At 36.9% G+C, this 16,042-nt stretch overlaps 1 protein-coding gene across 1 annotated transcript; it reads left to right on the forward strand.

Annotated features, from left to right (window-relative positions):
- Positions 1 to 258: 258 nt before the first annotated feature.
- On the forward strand, positions 259 to 5,387 carry LOC123273332. The gene is made up of 3 exons (XM_044740736.1): positions 259 to 1,521; positions 1,713 to 3,772; positions 3,974 to 5,387. Exons 1-3 carry the CDS (start codon positions 259 to 261, stop codon positions 5,385 to 5,387), a joined length of 4,737 nt encoding a protein of 1,578 aa, XP_044596671.1.
- The last annotated feature ends 10,655 nt before the right edge of the window (positions 5,388 to 16,042 follow it).

Consider the following 16,042-nt stretch of genomic DNA (forward strand, 5'->3'; position numbering starts at 1 on the left):
GAAATTCGTTTTTTGTGTGTGGCGTGTGGATATTAATTAATTGTTAACAAAGCTTAAATAATATTATTGTCAGTAACCAGAGGGCGCTTGTAGCAATCGGATGGTCTGAGAGCATACAAACGTATTACGTGTTAAAAAAAACTGACAAATCAGCTTAATCAAATTAGTACTGTATTTACAAGTGAACATAAGATTGGTGTTTAATAAGTAAATATAAACACAACGAGTCCTCGCTCAGGAGGCACTCCAAAAGCCACCATGAATAGCCCTAACCTCAACGTAAACAACATCACAATGAGCTCACAACAGATCCAACAGTCCCAAAGACACACCAGTTCAAGAAATGTAAACTACGCTAATGTAACATCGAAAGACAGTTTTCCAAAAAGAGACCAAGCAATTATTATTGAATCACTTGAAAATGTGAATATTGAAGTATACCTAGATGCCTTGTCTTCTCTCGTCCCACCTACAGCCATCCGGTTCATCTCCCGGATTGCTCAGAACCGAATTTGTATGTATCTGGAGTCTTCTCAACTAGTAGAAGATCTTGTGGAAAGAAAATGCAAGTTAACAATTAACAATCGAGAACTACCAATTAGATCTCTTGTGGTCAAAAATAAAAGAATTGTTCTCTCCAATGTATGTCCAACTATACCGCACTACACCGTAGAACAAGAACTCAGGAAAATGGGAGTGGAGCCTATGTCTCCAATAACCTATCTTCGATCAGGTACTGCTAATCCTAAGTACGCGCACGTCTTGAGTTTTCGAAGACAGGTCTTCGTATCTCCAACCGACGAGAAAAAACTACCGGAAAAGTTTCAACTGAACTTCGAGGATATAAACTACTGGATTTACCCTACTTGCGACTCATTAAAATGCTTCCTGTGTAAAGAACTGGGACATTTGGCTAAAAATTGTCCCATAAACACACGAGATACCCATCAGAATACTGAGAGTGTTGGGGCAACTTCACTCCACACTACCAATATTCAATCTCAACTACAAACTAATCTAGAATCCTTGATAGAAGACCAAACTCACAATGAAACTCAAGAATTACCCACCACCTCAGATGTAACAATTGACCCAACTCAAATGAAAATAAATTTACAAGATCTTTTCGTCGTTCCTACGGTAAACGATCCAGAGTTCCCAAAAAGAGCCCACCCTCCAACAACTTCAACAATCTCATCGTTGGACGTCTTGGAAAAAGAGTTGGATATGGAAACAGAACCAGAAGATTACTCCGAATCAATCGCGTCAGAAGAGTCTGACAGTCCTTCAAAAATCGACATAACGAACACTCAATTACCTAAAAAAAGTATAGCAAAAAAAAGAAAGCTGGCAGAGAAACAAGAATTCTACAATGCAGCGTGGAATAATGTCAAGGAAAAAGTCGAAGCTCAAGTCCCACCAGCTAATCACGTTCTCAGCGCTGATCAGCTGAGACACTTGATCGAAAGCACTAAAGGTAAGGAAGCGATAAAAGATACAGTTAAGCAATATTCAGACAATGTAGTAGGAATATTAATGATGTGTGAAGAAATCAAACCTTTCATGACCAAATCTCTCAAAAACCAATGTACGCGTTTTATCAAAAAGCTACAAACACTCATTCAATAAACAATTCTCAAATGAATATAATCCAGTGGAATCTAAACGGATTTTATAACAAGATAGAACAATTAAAAATTCTCATTTAACAGCAAAGTCCTTTATGCCTTTGTCTGCAAGAAACTAACTTCAACAAAGATCACTGTGCTAACTTAAACGGTTATTTAAAATACTTCAAAAACAGAGTAGAAGCTAATAGAGCGAGTGGTGGCGTCGCCATTTTTGTCAAGTCCCATGCAATCCCGGAAGAAATACAGCTTACAACTAATCTAGAAGCAGTAGCAGTCAGATTAAAATACCCTATAAACATTTCTCTCTGCAATATCTACATACCTAACAGCAAAACATTAGAGACAGAAGAATTAACAAGAATCATCAATCAGCTTCCTATACCTTTTATCCTCCTCGGTGACTTTAACAGCCACCACGAGTACTGGGGATCGGACCGTCAAGACCCCAGAGGTAACCTAATAGCAAACTGGTTAGACAGTAACGAAGACTTAATACTATGCAATACTGGACAACCAACCCACTTCTGTACGCGAAGCGGACGAACTAGCTCCATAGACCTAACAATAGTTGACAAAATCATTGCTCCAGCCGTCAGATGGGTTGCGCTCGAAGACACTTATGATAGCGATCATTTTCCCATAGTCACCATGCTTCTATCTCCAGATGACTGTCCCTCTCCAGTACTCGTTGAAAAGTTTATCTATAGTAAAGCAGATTGGCCCTCCTACCAATCCAAAGTAGATGAATTACTCCAAAAACTTCCGGAAATCAATCTCAGAGGTGAAATCCCAGTTGATGAAATAACCGCTGAATTTTCATCTCTAATCCTAGAAGCAGCAAACTTGTCGATTCCAAAAACTAACGGCAAACGAAAAAAGAAACAAGTATATTGGTGGAACGAAGATTGTAAAAAAGCAGTGTTGGAACAAAAAAAAGCCTTTCGGATGTACAAGAAGAACGCTCACTCTGACCAGAGCGCCCAACTCAGAATAGAATTCATGAAAAAGAGAGCCATAGCTAGAAGAACTCTAAAAGAAAGTCGACGAAGCTCATGGAGAGAGTTTGTATCATCCATTAACAACCAAACCCCTGTTACAGAGGTTTGGAATAAAATACACTGCCTAAACACAAATAAGAAAAAAGCATTGAGTACTATAGTTTTAGAAAAAGAAGACGGGAATCATACAGCGAATCCAATAGAGACAGCAGACATGCTGGCAGCCTCTTTCGCAGCCAACTCGAGCTCCTCCAATTATGATGAAAAATTTTTAGACCTCAGGAAAAATGAAGAAATCAACTCACTCTTTGACACTCAAGATAACAGCCAAACCTTTAATGGAGAACTGTCGATGCACGAACTAACAAGGGAACTAGCAAAGCTGCGCAACTCCAGCCCAGGCCCTGATCAAATACCGAATATCCTAATCAAAAACCTTCCAGTTAGAGGTCTCTGCTACCTACTCGACTTATTCAACTTAATCTGGATAAAACAGCAGTTTCCTCAAAAGTGGAAAGAAGCTATAATAGTGCCAATCTTAAAACCAAATAAAATCCCAAGTAACTGCAAGAGCTATAGGCCCATCGCCTTAACCTGTAATATAAGTAAACTCATGGAAAAAATACTTTCCAAAAGACTAAAATGGTATGCAGAAGCCAACAATATCATTTCTCCACAACAATATGGTTTTCGACAGTTTCGCTCGACTCAAGATCACCTGGCCAACTTCGTCACTCAAATATGTGACGCATTCATAGATAACCAATTTTTACTAGCAGCTTCCCTGGACATTGAGAAGGCGTACGAGATGGCTTGGGCTCACCGAATCCTGCGCATATTGGAAAAAAAGAACATAAGAGGAAATATGCTGGCTTATATTAAAAACTTCCTAACAGACAGGAGAATTCAGGTGAGAGTGGATCATACTCTATCTGAAAGTAGAATAGTCGAAAATGGATTCCCACAGGGAGCAGTATTAAGTGTCATTCTCTTTTTAATAGACATTAATGATGTAATTGATCACATCTCAAGTCCTGTGAAAGGAAATCTTTTTGCAGATGACCTCATCGTACACTGCAGAGGCAAAAACTTAAATCATACATCACACTTAGTGCAAAAAACCTTAGATTCTCTCCAGAAATGGTCAGATGAAAGTGGTTTTAAATTTTCAAAGTCAAAATCTGAAGTCATAATTTTTTGCAGAGGAAGAAAAAACAAAAACATCTCTCTACATCTAGACAACTACGCAATCAGACAAGTTGACCAGATCAAACTATTAGGACTACATATTGATGAAAGATTAACTTGGAAGATCCACTTAAAAAAATTAATCGGTGAATGCAGGAAGAGGATTAATTTACTCAAGGTAATATCCTCAACAAAGTGGGGAGCGGACAAGTACTCAATGCTATTAACTTACCGAGCAACAATTAGATCAAAAATGGACTATGGATCAAGTCTCTACGACACAGCAGCAGGCCACCGATTAAATGAATTGAATAGCATCCATAATTTAGCACTTAGACTGAGCATCGGGGCTTTTAGAACCAGTCCGATCAACAGCACCCTAGCGGAAGCAGAAGAAATGCCACTATACCTAAGAAGAAAAGAAATCTTATTAAATTTTATGAACAGAGCCCAAGCACAAACAGGCGACCCAGCCTTCGATTACACAAAAAAGAATCCAGTAACAGATCTCGAATATAGACTCAAAAGCAAGTCTCTTAAACCCCCAAGAGTCAGATACTCAGACGAGCTAGATAAACTTAACATAATAGTCCCCAGTTTCCTCCCTAGAAGACAAGGTATCTCTCCACCATGGAAGTCTCCAAACGCACACATAGATCTTGAACTAGCAGAGAGACAAAAAAATACTACACCAGACCAAACGTATCGTAGCTACTTCCAGGCTGTTATGGAGAAATATACAAACTACACATGTTTTTATACAGACGGATCGGTTAAAAAAGAGCGAACTAGCTGCGCAGTGGTATTCTCAAATACCAAGTTGGACTTCCGTCTACAAAATTTTAATTCAATCTTCACCTGCGAAGCTACAGCAATCTCACAAGCATTATCCATTGCCATCGACAAGCCTGACCTGGGACATATAGCAATTTTCACCGACTCAAGGAGTTGTCTTTCAGCAATATCAAATATAATAAACACCAACCCGATCATCCTGAATATCCAAGAAAAAATCCACTCACTTAACGACAACAACAGACTAGTTAAACTAATCTGGATCCCTAGTCACCGAGGAATTCCAGGGAACGAAGAGGCAGACAAAGTAGCAAAAGAGGCTATCGACAACCTAGCAATCAACTACTCAATCGCTACCACAGCTACAGAATTCAAAAAGCACATAAAAAACTCAATCCGAGATCAGTGGAAAGAAGAGTGGGAGAAATGGGCAAGAAAAAACGCCCCGAAATTAGCTGAAGTCAGAGACTCACATTATGATCCTAACCCAGTTGACACCTTCTGCAGGCGTGATCAAGTCACACTCACAAGATTACGTATAGGCCATACGAAACTAACCCACTCATACTTAATGAGCAAAGAACCAAAGAATAACTGCAATTTCTGTAATATGGAGCTCACTGTTAAGCACATATTATTTGAATGTCAAAGCCTCGTCCCCATAAGGAACAAAATCCAGCTACCGAACACCATCAAGGACTGTCTCAACTCAACAAGAGGATGCTACAAGACGTTAAAGTTTCTCAAAGAAATCAAGATAATTAATGAAATTTAAATACAAAACAAAAACCGAAATGTGCTCTGTTACTCTCTATATTTGTTGAATAATATTTTTATGTAACGAAATAAGTGGTCGTCAATAACCTTGTAGTTGCAAGGCGACCTTAAATAAACAAAATAAAAAAAAAAAAAAAAAAATATTATTGTACTGGGGCTGGCTGTAAAAAGTTGATAGAATTTTTTTTGATATATTGTCTTATATTGAAAAATTCATTTATTCAACTTTAATTAATTTTTATGAAATTGGTTTTTATTTTCGTTTGTGTCTTTAATAACTAAAAAATAAATGTTTTTTTCTCCTCAAGAATCGAAAAATTCCTATTTTTTACACTCTTAAATTGTACACTATTTTTTTTTTAAGAATATGTCTGATTATTAATATAAAAACCCTTTGTAGTTCATGAACGTGATTGAAAGATATTCTGTATGGAGCGCCAATTACAACATTAGAATCCATTAGGTTCCAATAAAAAATTTTTCTTTTTTTACTGACTCATGATAATTAATAATTAAAACTTCCTAAATTAAATTTTACTCAGACTGTCTATAATTAATAGATCAAAATTTTTCGAAACACCAATTATCTATTTATGAAATTTATGGAAAATTCTTTATTTAAGTTTATCGTTCAAAATTTTTTATCTTTTTTGTTAGAAATAAACATCCATGAGATTTGTAAAGAGCTTAAATTTGAAGTCAAACAACTTATCAACTGTTATTAGTTTAATTTTTTTCTGTACTTTTTTTTTGGGATCACAATTAATATTTCTTTATGTATACCGAAATTGTTTTATCTTGAAACATTTTAGTTTGTTGCTCCTTAAAACTTGTACCATCGCAAAAGTAAATTTTTTTTTCTCTGCGATAACGTTAGTATCTTGCTTCAATAATTGTGTATTTAGGTGAAAGTAAATTAACTTGTCACCGGAATATTTAACCCTTTGCTCTACAATGCTTTTTTTGGCGGAAGCATAGATGTAAAATACAATGAGAGTTGCGATTTTTTATTAATTATAACTGAACAAGACCATGTAAAACAGTTAGATGTTGATGAAGTAATAACGTTTTAATCAACAATTGTTTTAAAATTAGACGTAGTTTATACAGTAGAATTAAATTCGTAAATTTGTTATGGAATTCTAAGATCTTTTGTACGGAATGCCACTTATAACATTAGAATCCATTAGGTTTCAATAAAAAATATTTGTTTTATTACTGGCGAATGATAATTAACAAAATTTAAAAAATATAATTAAATTTAGACTTCCTAAAACCTGTAGATATAAATTTTTTTATAGCAAGAATATCTATTTATTACTTCGTTATTAACAATAATTAACTTTAATTATTTATTTTATTTGCGTTAGTGTCCCAATAAATTTGAATTCGTAAATTTTATTTTGAGAAAATAAGAACAGCTTACTTGTTGGCGCTGCTAATTTTATTGTTTTTTTTTTTTTGCATAAAATATTTTCAATAATCGTTTGTATGGAACCTTAACAGATTATGGAATCGTAAGATATTCTGTATGGAGTACCAACTACTATATTATAATCTATAAGCTTTTATTAAAAAATTTACACTTTGTTTTTGGTGTATGATAATTAACAAAGTTTTAAAAATATTACTATATTGAGAGGCTTTCCTATAAAAAATTCAAAGATACTTCCTAGAAGAATTATTCCACAATTATTACACATTTATGATTTATGATTAATCAATAATAATCTATTATCAACATCACGTTTTATTTTCGTAAATGACCTAGTAGTTTTAAATCCGTTACTCTACCATTCAAACATACCCTGGCTGCATTTTTGCGCTAAAGAATGTGATCCTAATTTTCTATAGTATTTTTTCAATAAACTGCTATTAGAAAACTGAAGTAGTTCTGGGATTGGAAAGTATTTTATTTGATGTATCGATTATAATATCAGAGTCCATTAGGTTTCATTATAAAATTATTATTCCGTAGCTAGCGTAATTAACAATGCTTTAATAAAATTATAATATTTAAAAAATTAACATGTATGCATGATTTCATGTAGGCAAAAACAATCAATTTTTATAGTCCGGTTGTATTTACGTATATGTCTAAAATAATAATAATTTGTAATTTTTACTATGAAAATGAAAAATTTTGACTTTTTGCGTGATTAAAATTCATACTTTCTTTCTGCTAAAATGTTCCCTAACAATTTAAGTGAAAACCCTTACTAATTACAGGATTAAAAGGTATTCTATTCTTTTGAAAATTCTGTAAATGAATATTGATATAGCACGACTCACAATGCGTAACATCAGAGATTGTGCTCTACATTTCAAAAATTTTTTTGCCTTTGTCTCACAACTATTTTAATAATTATACTTTCGGGATTTTTCTAAATTAAAATAATTAAAACATTTTATGAATAATTTAATGGAGATTACTTCTGTCACCTCAAAATATTTAAAGTTAAAATAATTAAAAACATAATCAAACAACTATTTATGAAAATTTTCTTTTTATCTGTTTTCCTATGCTTGTTTTTTACAAAGATATTAGCATTATGAGTCGTGCATTTTTGGATTTATTAAACTTTTCGTATAAATTCTTTTTCAATTGACATAAATTAGATTAATTTTTATATTATAGTTTTTATTGAACATTCGGTTTAGCCCAAATAGTAATCAAATTTGTTTAATGTAATTCTCATTGCTGGTTAAGTTATCTTTTTGAAAAATTTTTATAGATGAGAAGAAAAAAATAACTATAATGATTGAATACTTTCACAAAATATTAAGGAGTAATTTCAGAAATCTTTTATTTTTATCGTTTAAAGATTTTTATTCCTTGCCAGAAATAAACTTGCATGAACTTTTAAAAGAAAAATCAGCTGTTGTATGTTTAATTTTTCTCTAAATTTTTTTTTGGGATTGCAATAACATTTTTTTTCTTCTATCGATTTTTGAGCGGAGAAAATTTATCTTCTGCCAAAATTTGTCTTCTGCCAAAATGTAAATTATCAGATAATCTATTGATTATTTTTTGTTTCTTTAAAGAAAACTCTAAAGAAGAAATAGTTTTTAATCAGTTTTTGTCCCTGTCTTGTTTTTCAGAAACTGAAGAAAAACTTCAACAGACTATAGATAGTCAGCGTACCAAATTTCCTCCAGTTTCGAAACTAGTTTCTGGCACTGAAGAAAGTGATGTGGATATGATCAAAAATAACCGTGAAAAAAAAAACGGAAAGCGGCGATAATCCTATCCAATCTGTCCTTCAAGAGAAATTAGCCTTAAAAGAAAAAGAATTTATCCATTTCTTATATAGCTCTGAAGTCCTTTCAATAGTTATTTGCAGATAAACATATATAGAATTATCTGTATTACTGTATGGAATGTTCTTGTAGAGGCTCACAGCTACACCTGGATGTATCCAACTATGTAACATTAAACCTGAAATAAAAATTTGGTATGGATAGTCTATTCGATCTCATATAGCTTTAAGGAAGTTCTAATTGTTATTTACAGATAAAAATACATTAAAATACTCTTAATTTTATATCGGATATTCCTATACAGGCCTATAGCTACATCTGAGTATATCCAGATACATAACATTGGACTTGAAATAAAAGTCCAATCTGAATAAACCATTTGATACCATTTAGTTATAAGACATTCTTAATTGTATTTTAAAAATGAAAATACATAAAAGTGATTGTAATATAATACTGGTTTTTCATATAGAGGTCCACAACTACACCTAGGTATAATTTCTTATGTAGCTCTGATGTCCTTTTGATAGTTATTTGCAGATAAAAATAAATAGAATTATCTGTATTACTGTATGGAATATTCCTGTAAAGGCCTACAACTTCACCTAGGTATATCCAGTCGTATAACTATAGACTTGGCATAAAAATCCACTTGGAATAGTCCGATTGATATAAGTAGACGTAAGATACTCTTAAAGTTAATTTACCGATAAAAACATATTAAACTAAAGTTATCATAAAACTGGACACTCCACCAGAAAACACTTTTTATCATTACGCTATGTTATTGGATTTTCTAATAGAACCCACTTGCTCTAGTACATCTTGGTAAATCCAGATAGAAATTCTCTAGGCATACAAATTCCATTAAAATCCAGATAGAAATTCTTGAGACATATAAATTCCATGAAACTTTCCGTTTTTTTGCTTTGAAAATTTGTATAGATCTGTATATGGATTTGCAGCGACAAAAGCACATTAGACCCCAATAAAGTTATTTTTTATTGGAATCTATGGGATTATTTCAACAGGGTTATCAGAGCTAACTTGTAGTTCTCTGATAATCTCAATAAAGCTCTGCAGAAACTCTACTCGTTCTAATGATGCGCCATAAGTTCCGTGAGTTACTTTTGTGCCGACAAACCATGAACTCATACCACTGACTACATAATAAAATAAACCACCCAGTGGTCATAGCTGTTTGCGGAAGAAGACCAGTTTGCGCCGCTAGAATTAATGCATGTCCCATTTCATAGCTAAAAATTTTTCTAGCCAGTCCAACGTGCATTTTATCGAACTGTGGTGGGTCTAAAATAACAGTGGTGAGACCTTTTACTAGAACAGGCCACCAAGTGATTGGTACTCTACAAGCTGTCGAACGTGGGTAATATTAACAAAAATGGGAAAAATTTTTTGAATTTAGAAAAATGTACTGAAACGAAGAGTATTATCTTAAATTAAAAATTTTTTCTCTTCACTCAGAAAAATTATTCTTTTCCAAATAGATTTCTTTTTTGGTTCAAGATTTTTTTTCGTCAGGCAAGTTACTTTTTTTATCATGGTGGTAAATACCTCACACAAACGAGAATTCTCAGTAATGCACTGGTAGAAGGATTTCTTAACATTTAAGAATATTTCTTTGTATTTAAGAAATCATTTCTTAAACATCATTTCTTAGTATTTAAAAAATATTTCTTTGTATTTAAGAAATATTTCTTAAATATTAAGAAATATTTTTTAAATACTAAAAAATGATGTTTAAGAAATGATTTCTTAAATACAAAGAAATCTTCTTAAATACTAAGAAATCCTTCTATCAGTGTGGGTTTTGAAATTTTACAAGCAGATGCCCATTTACTTCTCATCTCAACTGAACGAGAAAACCTCAGCATTTTAAAACCCTTTTCACTGCTGTTATGACAGTCAGGAAAGCTACATCCACCCATGATCTGCGTTAATAAATATTAGTTTAGAGATTGTTACATACAATAAAAAGTTATCCAAATGCAGATTTATTAAAAATAAATATCCATACTTACTTAATTTAGCTCTTCAATACACACTCTCAACAACAAAACGTTAAGAAAAAACAAATTGACATTTTTAAACAAATGACAATCGCGAAATTCTATGCTACTTGTATCTATCAAATAAATTAAAATTTTTCATTTGACTATACACATACATAAATAAATATTTTTAAGAATAAATAATTGTCATTATAATTTCTATAAAAATATTAATTAATTAAGATAAGAAATAATTTGCAATTAATAAGTACAATCAGATACCTCATAAGGGTAACGTTGAATTCGAAATTTCCCACCAGTAGCATTTGAATTGTGAAAAATTTTATTGTTAATATAACCCGATATTGTTCATTATATTTATTATAACATTTTGATAAAAATTTCAATAAATTAAAATGACTGTGTTCATACTAATTACTTACCTGTTATTAGACGAGCTCTAATCTAATTATTTTTACTAATAATTAATAAATAATAATAATACATTAAGTATAAGACCTGAGAATCTATTGGAATAGTAAAAATTATTATAAAACTATAGAATAATTGTATAAAAAAAAAAAAAAAAAAAAAAATTTTAGAATTGCCGAGTTTCGAACCCGGACTTGGTAAATGTAAAGTTATCAAAGAATATAGGCACCACAATAGAGCTTAACGTAACGACGTAAGAGGTAAATTATAAACTACGTTTAGGAAAAACCGGTTCAACCGTAGAACTTACGGATGCAATAAAAAAGCTATTTAAATGTTTTACATTTAATTATTATTATTTATTATTATTGTTAGAGGGTGAAAATAATTTTTTTATGCAATGCAAGTATTTTGAATTACAACAAAATACGTATTATGATCCCAAGCCGATACACGGCATCCCTATGAGAGAAGCTGTTGAGAATATACCTCAATTCGCCTACCTACGCGCCATCTCGTGGTCTTTTTATGTTAACTTACCTACCCTCTTCCCCGGGGGGGTCTACCTTATCACGTGATCACCTGTAAGCGCGGCAATTGCTGCGTCTCTCGTCATAGCGGCTCTCATCAGTAAGAACTTCACCGGGATGCCGTGTATCGGCTCGGGATCATAATACGTATTTTGTTGTAATTCAAAATACTTGCATTATAATCCCTTTTGGCCGATACACGGCATCCCTATGAGAGACGTGTTTGGTTTCTACTGGTGATCCACTCAATGTTATGTGAGGCTGAAAAAAGCTTAGATGATTATTGTTTATTTTCTAGGATACAATTGTAAAGAGCCCTTCGTTTGTACATTCTTTCTTTATTGCTAAAACTAAAAAATACAGGACTGAAATTGACTCGAGTATCTTTGGGAGAGTACTCCTTATTATTGTACTGTTAATATCTTAATATCTTAATACTCTGTTGCATGCTTATACTAAAATCCACAACACCTGGTAACTTTAAGTCGGCTTGCTGGGTTGTAGACTCACAGCCCTAAAGTTCTTGAACAGTAAGCCCGGATTGCTGTTCTTCTTGGGAACTACTTGGCGGCAATAATGGTTCCAGAAGGTCTCGGAGCATCTCCAGTTGCCCCGCTCGAGAATCTCCTGAAGAGGGAGATTGTCTAGCCAACCTCGGGAGGCTACTGCTGAACGGACACTCCCTGGAGTAGCATCCACTCCTGCTGCCCTAAGTGCTGATTTAATCCAGCCCGCTACTACCGTGCGTGAGGCTGCTTTAACAGGACCAGCGAGGGTGATGAATAGTTCATCTAACTGCGTCCCTCGTCTTCTCTTCTCAGACAACTTCAATAATGCTCTTACCCACGTAACCGGACATAACCTTATATTTTGGTGCTTTGAGATCCTCCAGCCTAATTGACGAAAGGCTGCCCGATCGGTCTTTGACCCAAAAGCTGGCCATAAGATGATCTCGTCTCCGAGATTCTCTAAATGATCTAGAGAAATCTTCAGCAAAGTCAGGTCGTGAATGCGTCGACCTGAAGCTAATAGAAGTAATGCTGCCGTTCGTCTCGAAACCTCGAAGAAAGTGAGTTCTGAAGGACTCGTAGACAGCCAGTCGTACAGGATCTGAGCATCCCATATTGGGGCATGCTCTACCTTTGGCCTCGAAACAGCGATTCCCTTCAACACCTGCCTGACCAGAAAATCAGATGATAAGCTAGTGACGCCTCCGCCTGAGCAGAATGTTGCTATAGCTGACTTGTGTACCAGTATAGTACTAGTTGCCAGCTTGTCTTTTACACACAGGTTTGCGAGGAATCTTGCTAGATCATGTCCCCCAGGAGCGCCTGGGTTAACCTCTGCTTCACGGCACCACTCAAGCCACCTGCGAATAGGAGCTTTGTACGTCTCGAGAGTTGACTCTCTCCAGCTGTCCTTAATCAGTTTCCTCTCCTCCTGGGACCAATTTCTCACTTGGTTTCCCCACACCCAATCCTCCACACTTGTAGAGTAAGTCTGTCCGCCTCTGGGGGTGGTTGGTTGGTCGCCAGGTCTATCAGAACCGACTCCAGGTCTGGTATTGTTCTGGGAGGCTCCAGACTCCGACTGGCCAGGTCCGACCTCCAGAAAGTCTTCTCCCAGCTGGGAGCTACAATGAGAAATTCTCCCTGACATGAGTTCAGGTGAGCTAGGACCCTGGGCATGAGGTTGGGCGGTGGGAATATCCAGGCTCGCTTGTACGCCCATGGGCGGCTGAAGGCGTCTATATAACAGGCGTACCGATCTCTGCAGTCGATCGAGACATAGGTATCGACTACTCTTGACCTTCTTGAAGCGAAGAGATCTATTTCGGGTTCTCCCCACCTCCTGAAAATTTTTCTTGTTGCTGCTGAGCGCAAGTGCCATTCTGGAAGACTTGCTTTTCGTGATAGGCGGTCCGCGATGCCGTTGTACCGACCTGGTAGATAGAAGGCCGACAGCGTAATGTTTTGACTGTCCACCAGAGCCAGGAGTTGGTAGGTCAGGTCGAGCAGTTCGATGGACCTGGTTCCTCCCTCCTTCCGAATATATGCCACTACTGTTCTGTTGTCCGACTGTACCAGAATGTGAGCATTCCGGAGTTTCTGCGCGTACTTCTCTACTGCTTGTATCACTGCAAACAATTCTTTTTTGTTCGAGTGCCAGCCTTGTTGGGCTCTCGACCACGATCCCGACATCAGAATTCCGTCTAGTTGGGCTCCCCAGCCCGAGTCTGCTGCATCGGTGGTCAGGAAGTTCGTGACCGCCCCCTTGTGCAGTGGTGAGCTCAGAGCTGCTGCTTCCTGCCACCATTCCAGCTCTGTCGTTATCGTCTGATTGATTGTCAGGCGCTCGCGAGGACGACCTTGGTTGAACTGATTGCTCAGTCTCTGGAGTTGGCGACAATGAAGACGACCCCGAAACGTGACGAAGATAGCAAAGTTCAGGCAACCCAGCAGTTGTTGGGACTGCTTTAATGAGCAGGTCCCCTGCTGTCTGATCTCCTGGCATAGAGATCTTATTTTTTGTATCTTCTTCTCCGGGAGATTTATTTTGTTCTCTCGTGTGTTCCACACTATGCCGAGAAACTCGAGATTCTGAACGGGCTCTAGTATGCTCTTGTCGAAGTTCAGTTGCCAGCCCAAAGATATCAGTAGCTCTACAGCTATCCTGATCTGCTTCTCCAGGAGGTCCCTGTCCTGATTTGCTATCAGGAAGTCGTCTATGTAGACGATCACCCTCATGCCTCGTGAACGAAGGATTTCCGCAATCCAATTCGTTATCTTCACGAAAGCATGGGGGGCAGATGAGAGGCCAAAGGGCAAGCACGTCATCTGTAGCAATTCCTTGCCGAATATGAGGCGAAGGAAGCATCGGTGCGATACTGCCACCAGGATATGAAAGTATGCCTGGGACATATCGATTCGGACCATCCAGTCTCCTGGTTGCAGGAAGTCTGGAACTTGTAAGTGAGAGATTAGACTGAAATCTAGTTTCTTTACGAACCTGTTGAGGTGACGTAAGTCGAAGATTGGTCTCCACGACCCGTCTGTCTTTTTTACGAGGAAAATTTGCGAAATGAAGCTTGGGCCTGGATCCCTGGGAGATTCCAGGACGCCCTGGGCTTTGAGTAGCTCGATTTGTTCCTTCATTTCGTCTGAATAAGCTGTCTTGAACCTGGAGGCCTGCCATTGAGGATTCAAACTTGGTCTGTCTGCGAAGGGGATATGATAACCTGCAATCATCTTTAATATTACTTCGGGGGCTCCCAGCTCCTGCCACTTGCCCAAAAATTTGACGAGCTGGCCCCCGGACCATCTTTGAGGGTCCATACAGTCATCTATCGAATTTCTTACGAAAGGAATCCGTCTTTTTGACTCCTGAGGAGTCTCGTTTGGCCCTATAGTTGGACTTCTTACCTGACTGACGAGGGGTTGTGTTGTTTCTAGGCTGAAATCCCTGCCTTGCCAGGGACTGAAAACCTGACCCAGAGGTAGACTGACGTGTCAGGCTCGTACTACTGCTGCGGGAGGAATCCTTCCTCTGGACTGCCTTCTTCTGTGTCAAGCCGGGAGGAGGATTCAGCCACGCCTGGGCTCCTCCTAGGGAAGTTATGAGTGACGTAAGCTCCTCCTTAGCAAACAGGAACTCTGCGCTTGGTGGGATCTTTCTTAGCGCTACTTGGACGTTCTTTATCGGTATCTCTGCCAGGATACGTTCTCTCCTAGCCTCGATAGACTCTGCTCTCTTTCCACAGATAACCTGTAAAGCCTGCTCAAAATTATTAAAAATAACTGAACCTGTGCCAAAGTTCTCCGTGACGACTTTGGTGAGCTCCTCCTTGGTGAGGGTCGCTTGATTGTCGATTACCCAGTCGATCAGCAGGGTGAGAATGTCCTTCAGGGCATCTTTCTGGTTTAGCAGAACATGAGTCAATCCTGCCATCACCCGGTCTGTGGACAGTAAAGGATCCTTACCCTTGTCGAGGTAGCACAGCTCGTTGTTGACCTTGAGCTCTATGAAACCTGGACTGGCAACCATCTCCTTGAGTGCTCTTGAGTATCTTACCTCCTTCCATTCACTGGTCTCAAAATGCTGCAGTGTCTCTAACTGGCTCAAACGTTCATCAGACGCTGCACGGGAGGCCTTTTTCTCGTCGATGGTGGTCAGACATTCTCCTAGTTCGAGTGTCGACTCCGTCTGATCGACCTCCTCTGTTTGCTGTTGTACCTGCGGCAGTAACTGAGGCAAAAGATTAGCGATTAAGTTTACCTTGGTTTTCATAACCTCAAACTCGACGTCCTGACGTGTTCTCTTTTCTGGAGGAGCTTCGGGCTCCTTGTCTTCTTCATTATCATACATCTTGATTCTTTTAATTTGCGCAAAGAATCTAGATACTTAATTTGACTTTAAATCAC

Source organism: Cotesia glomerata, linkage group LG10, assembly GCF_020080835.1.
Source record: "Cotesia glomerata isolate CgM1 linkage group LG10, MPM_Cglom_v2.3, whole genome shotgun sequence".
Lineage (NCBI taxonomy): Eukaryota > Metazoa > Arthropoda > Insecta > Hymenoptera > Braconidae > Cotesia > Cotesia glomerata.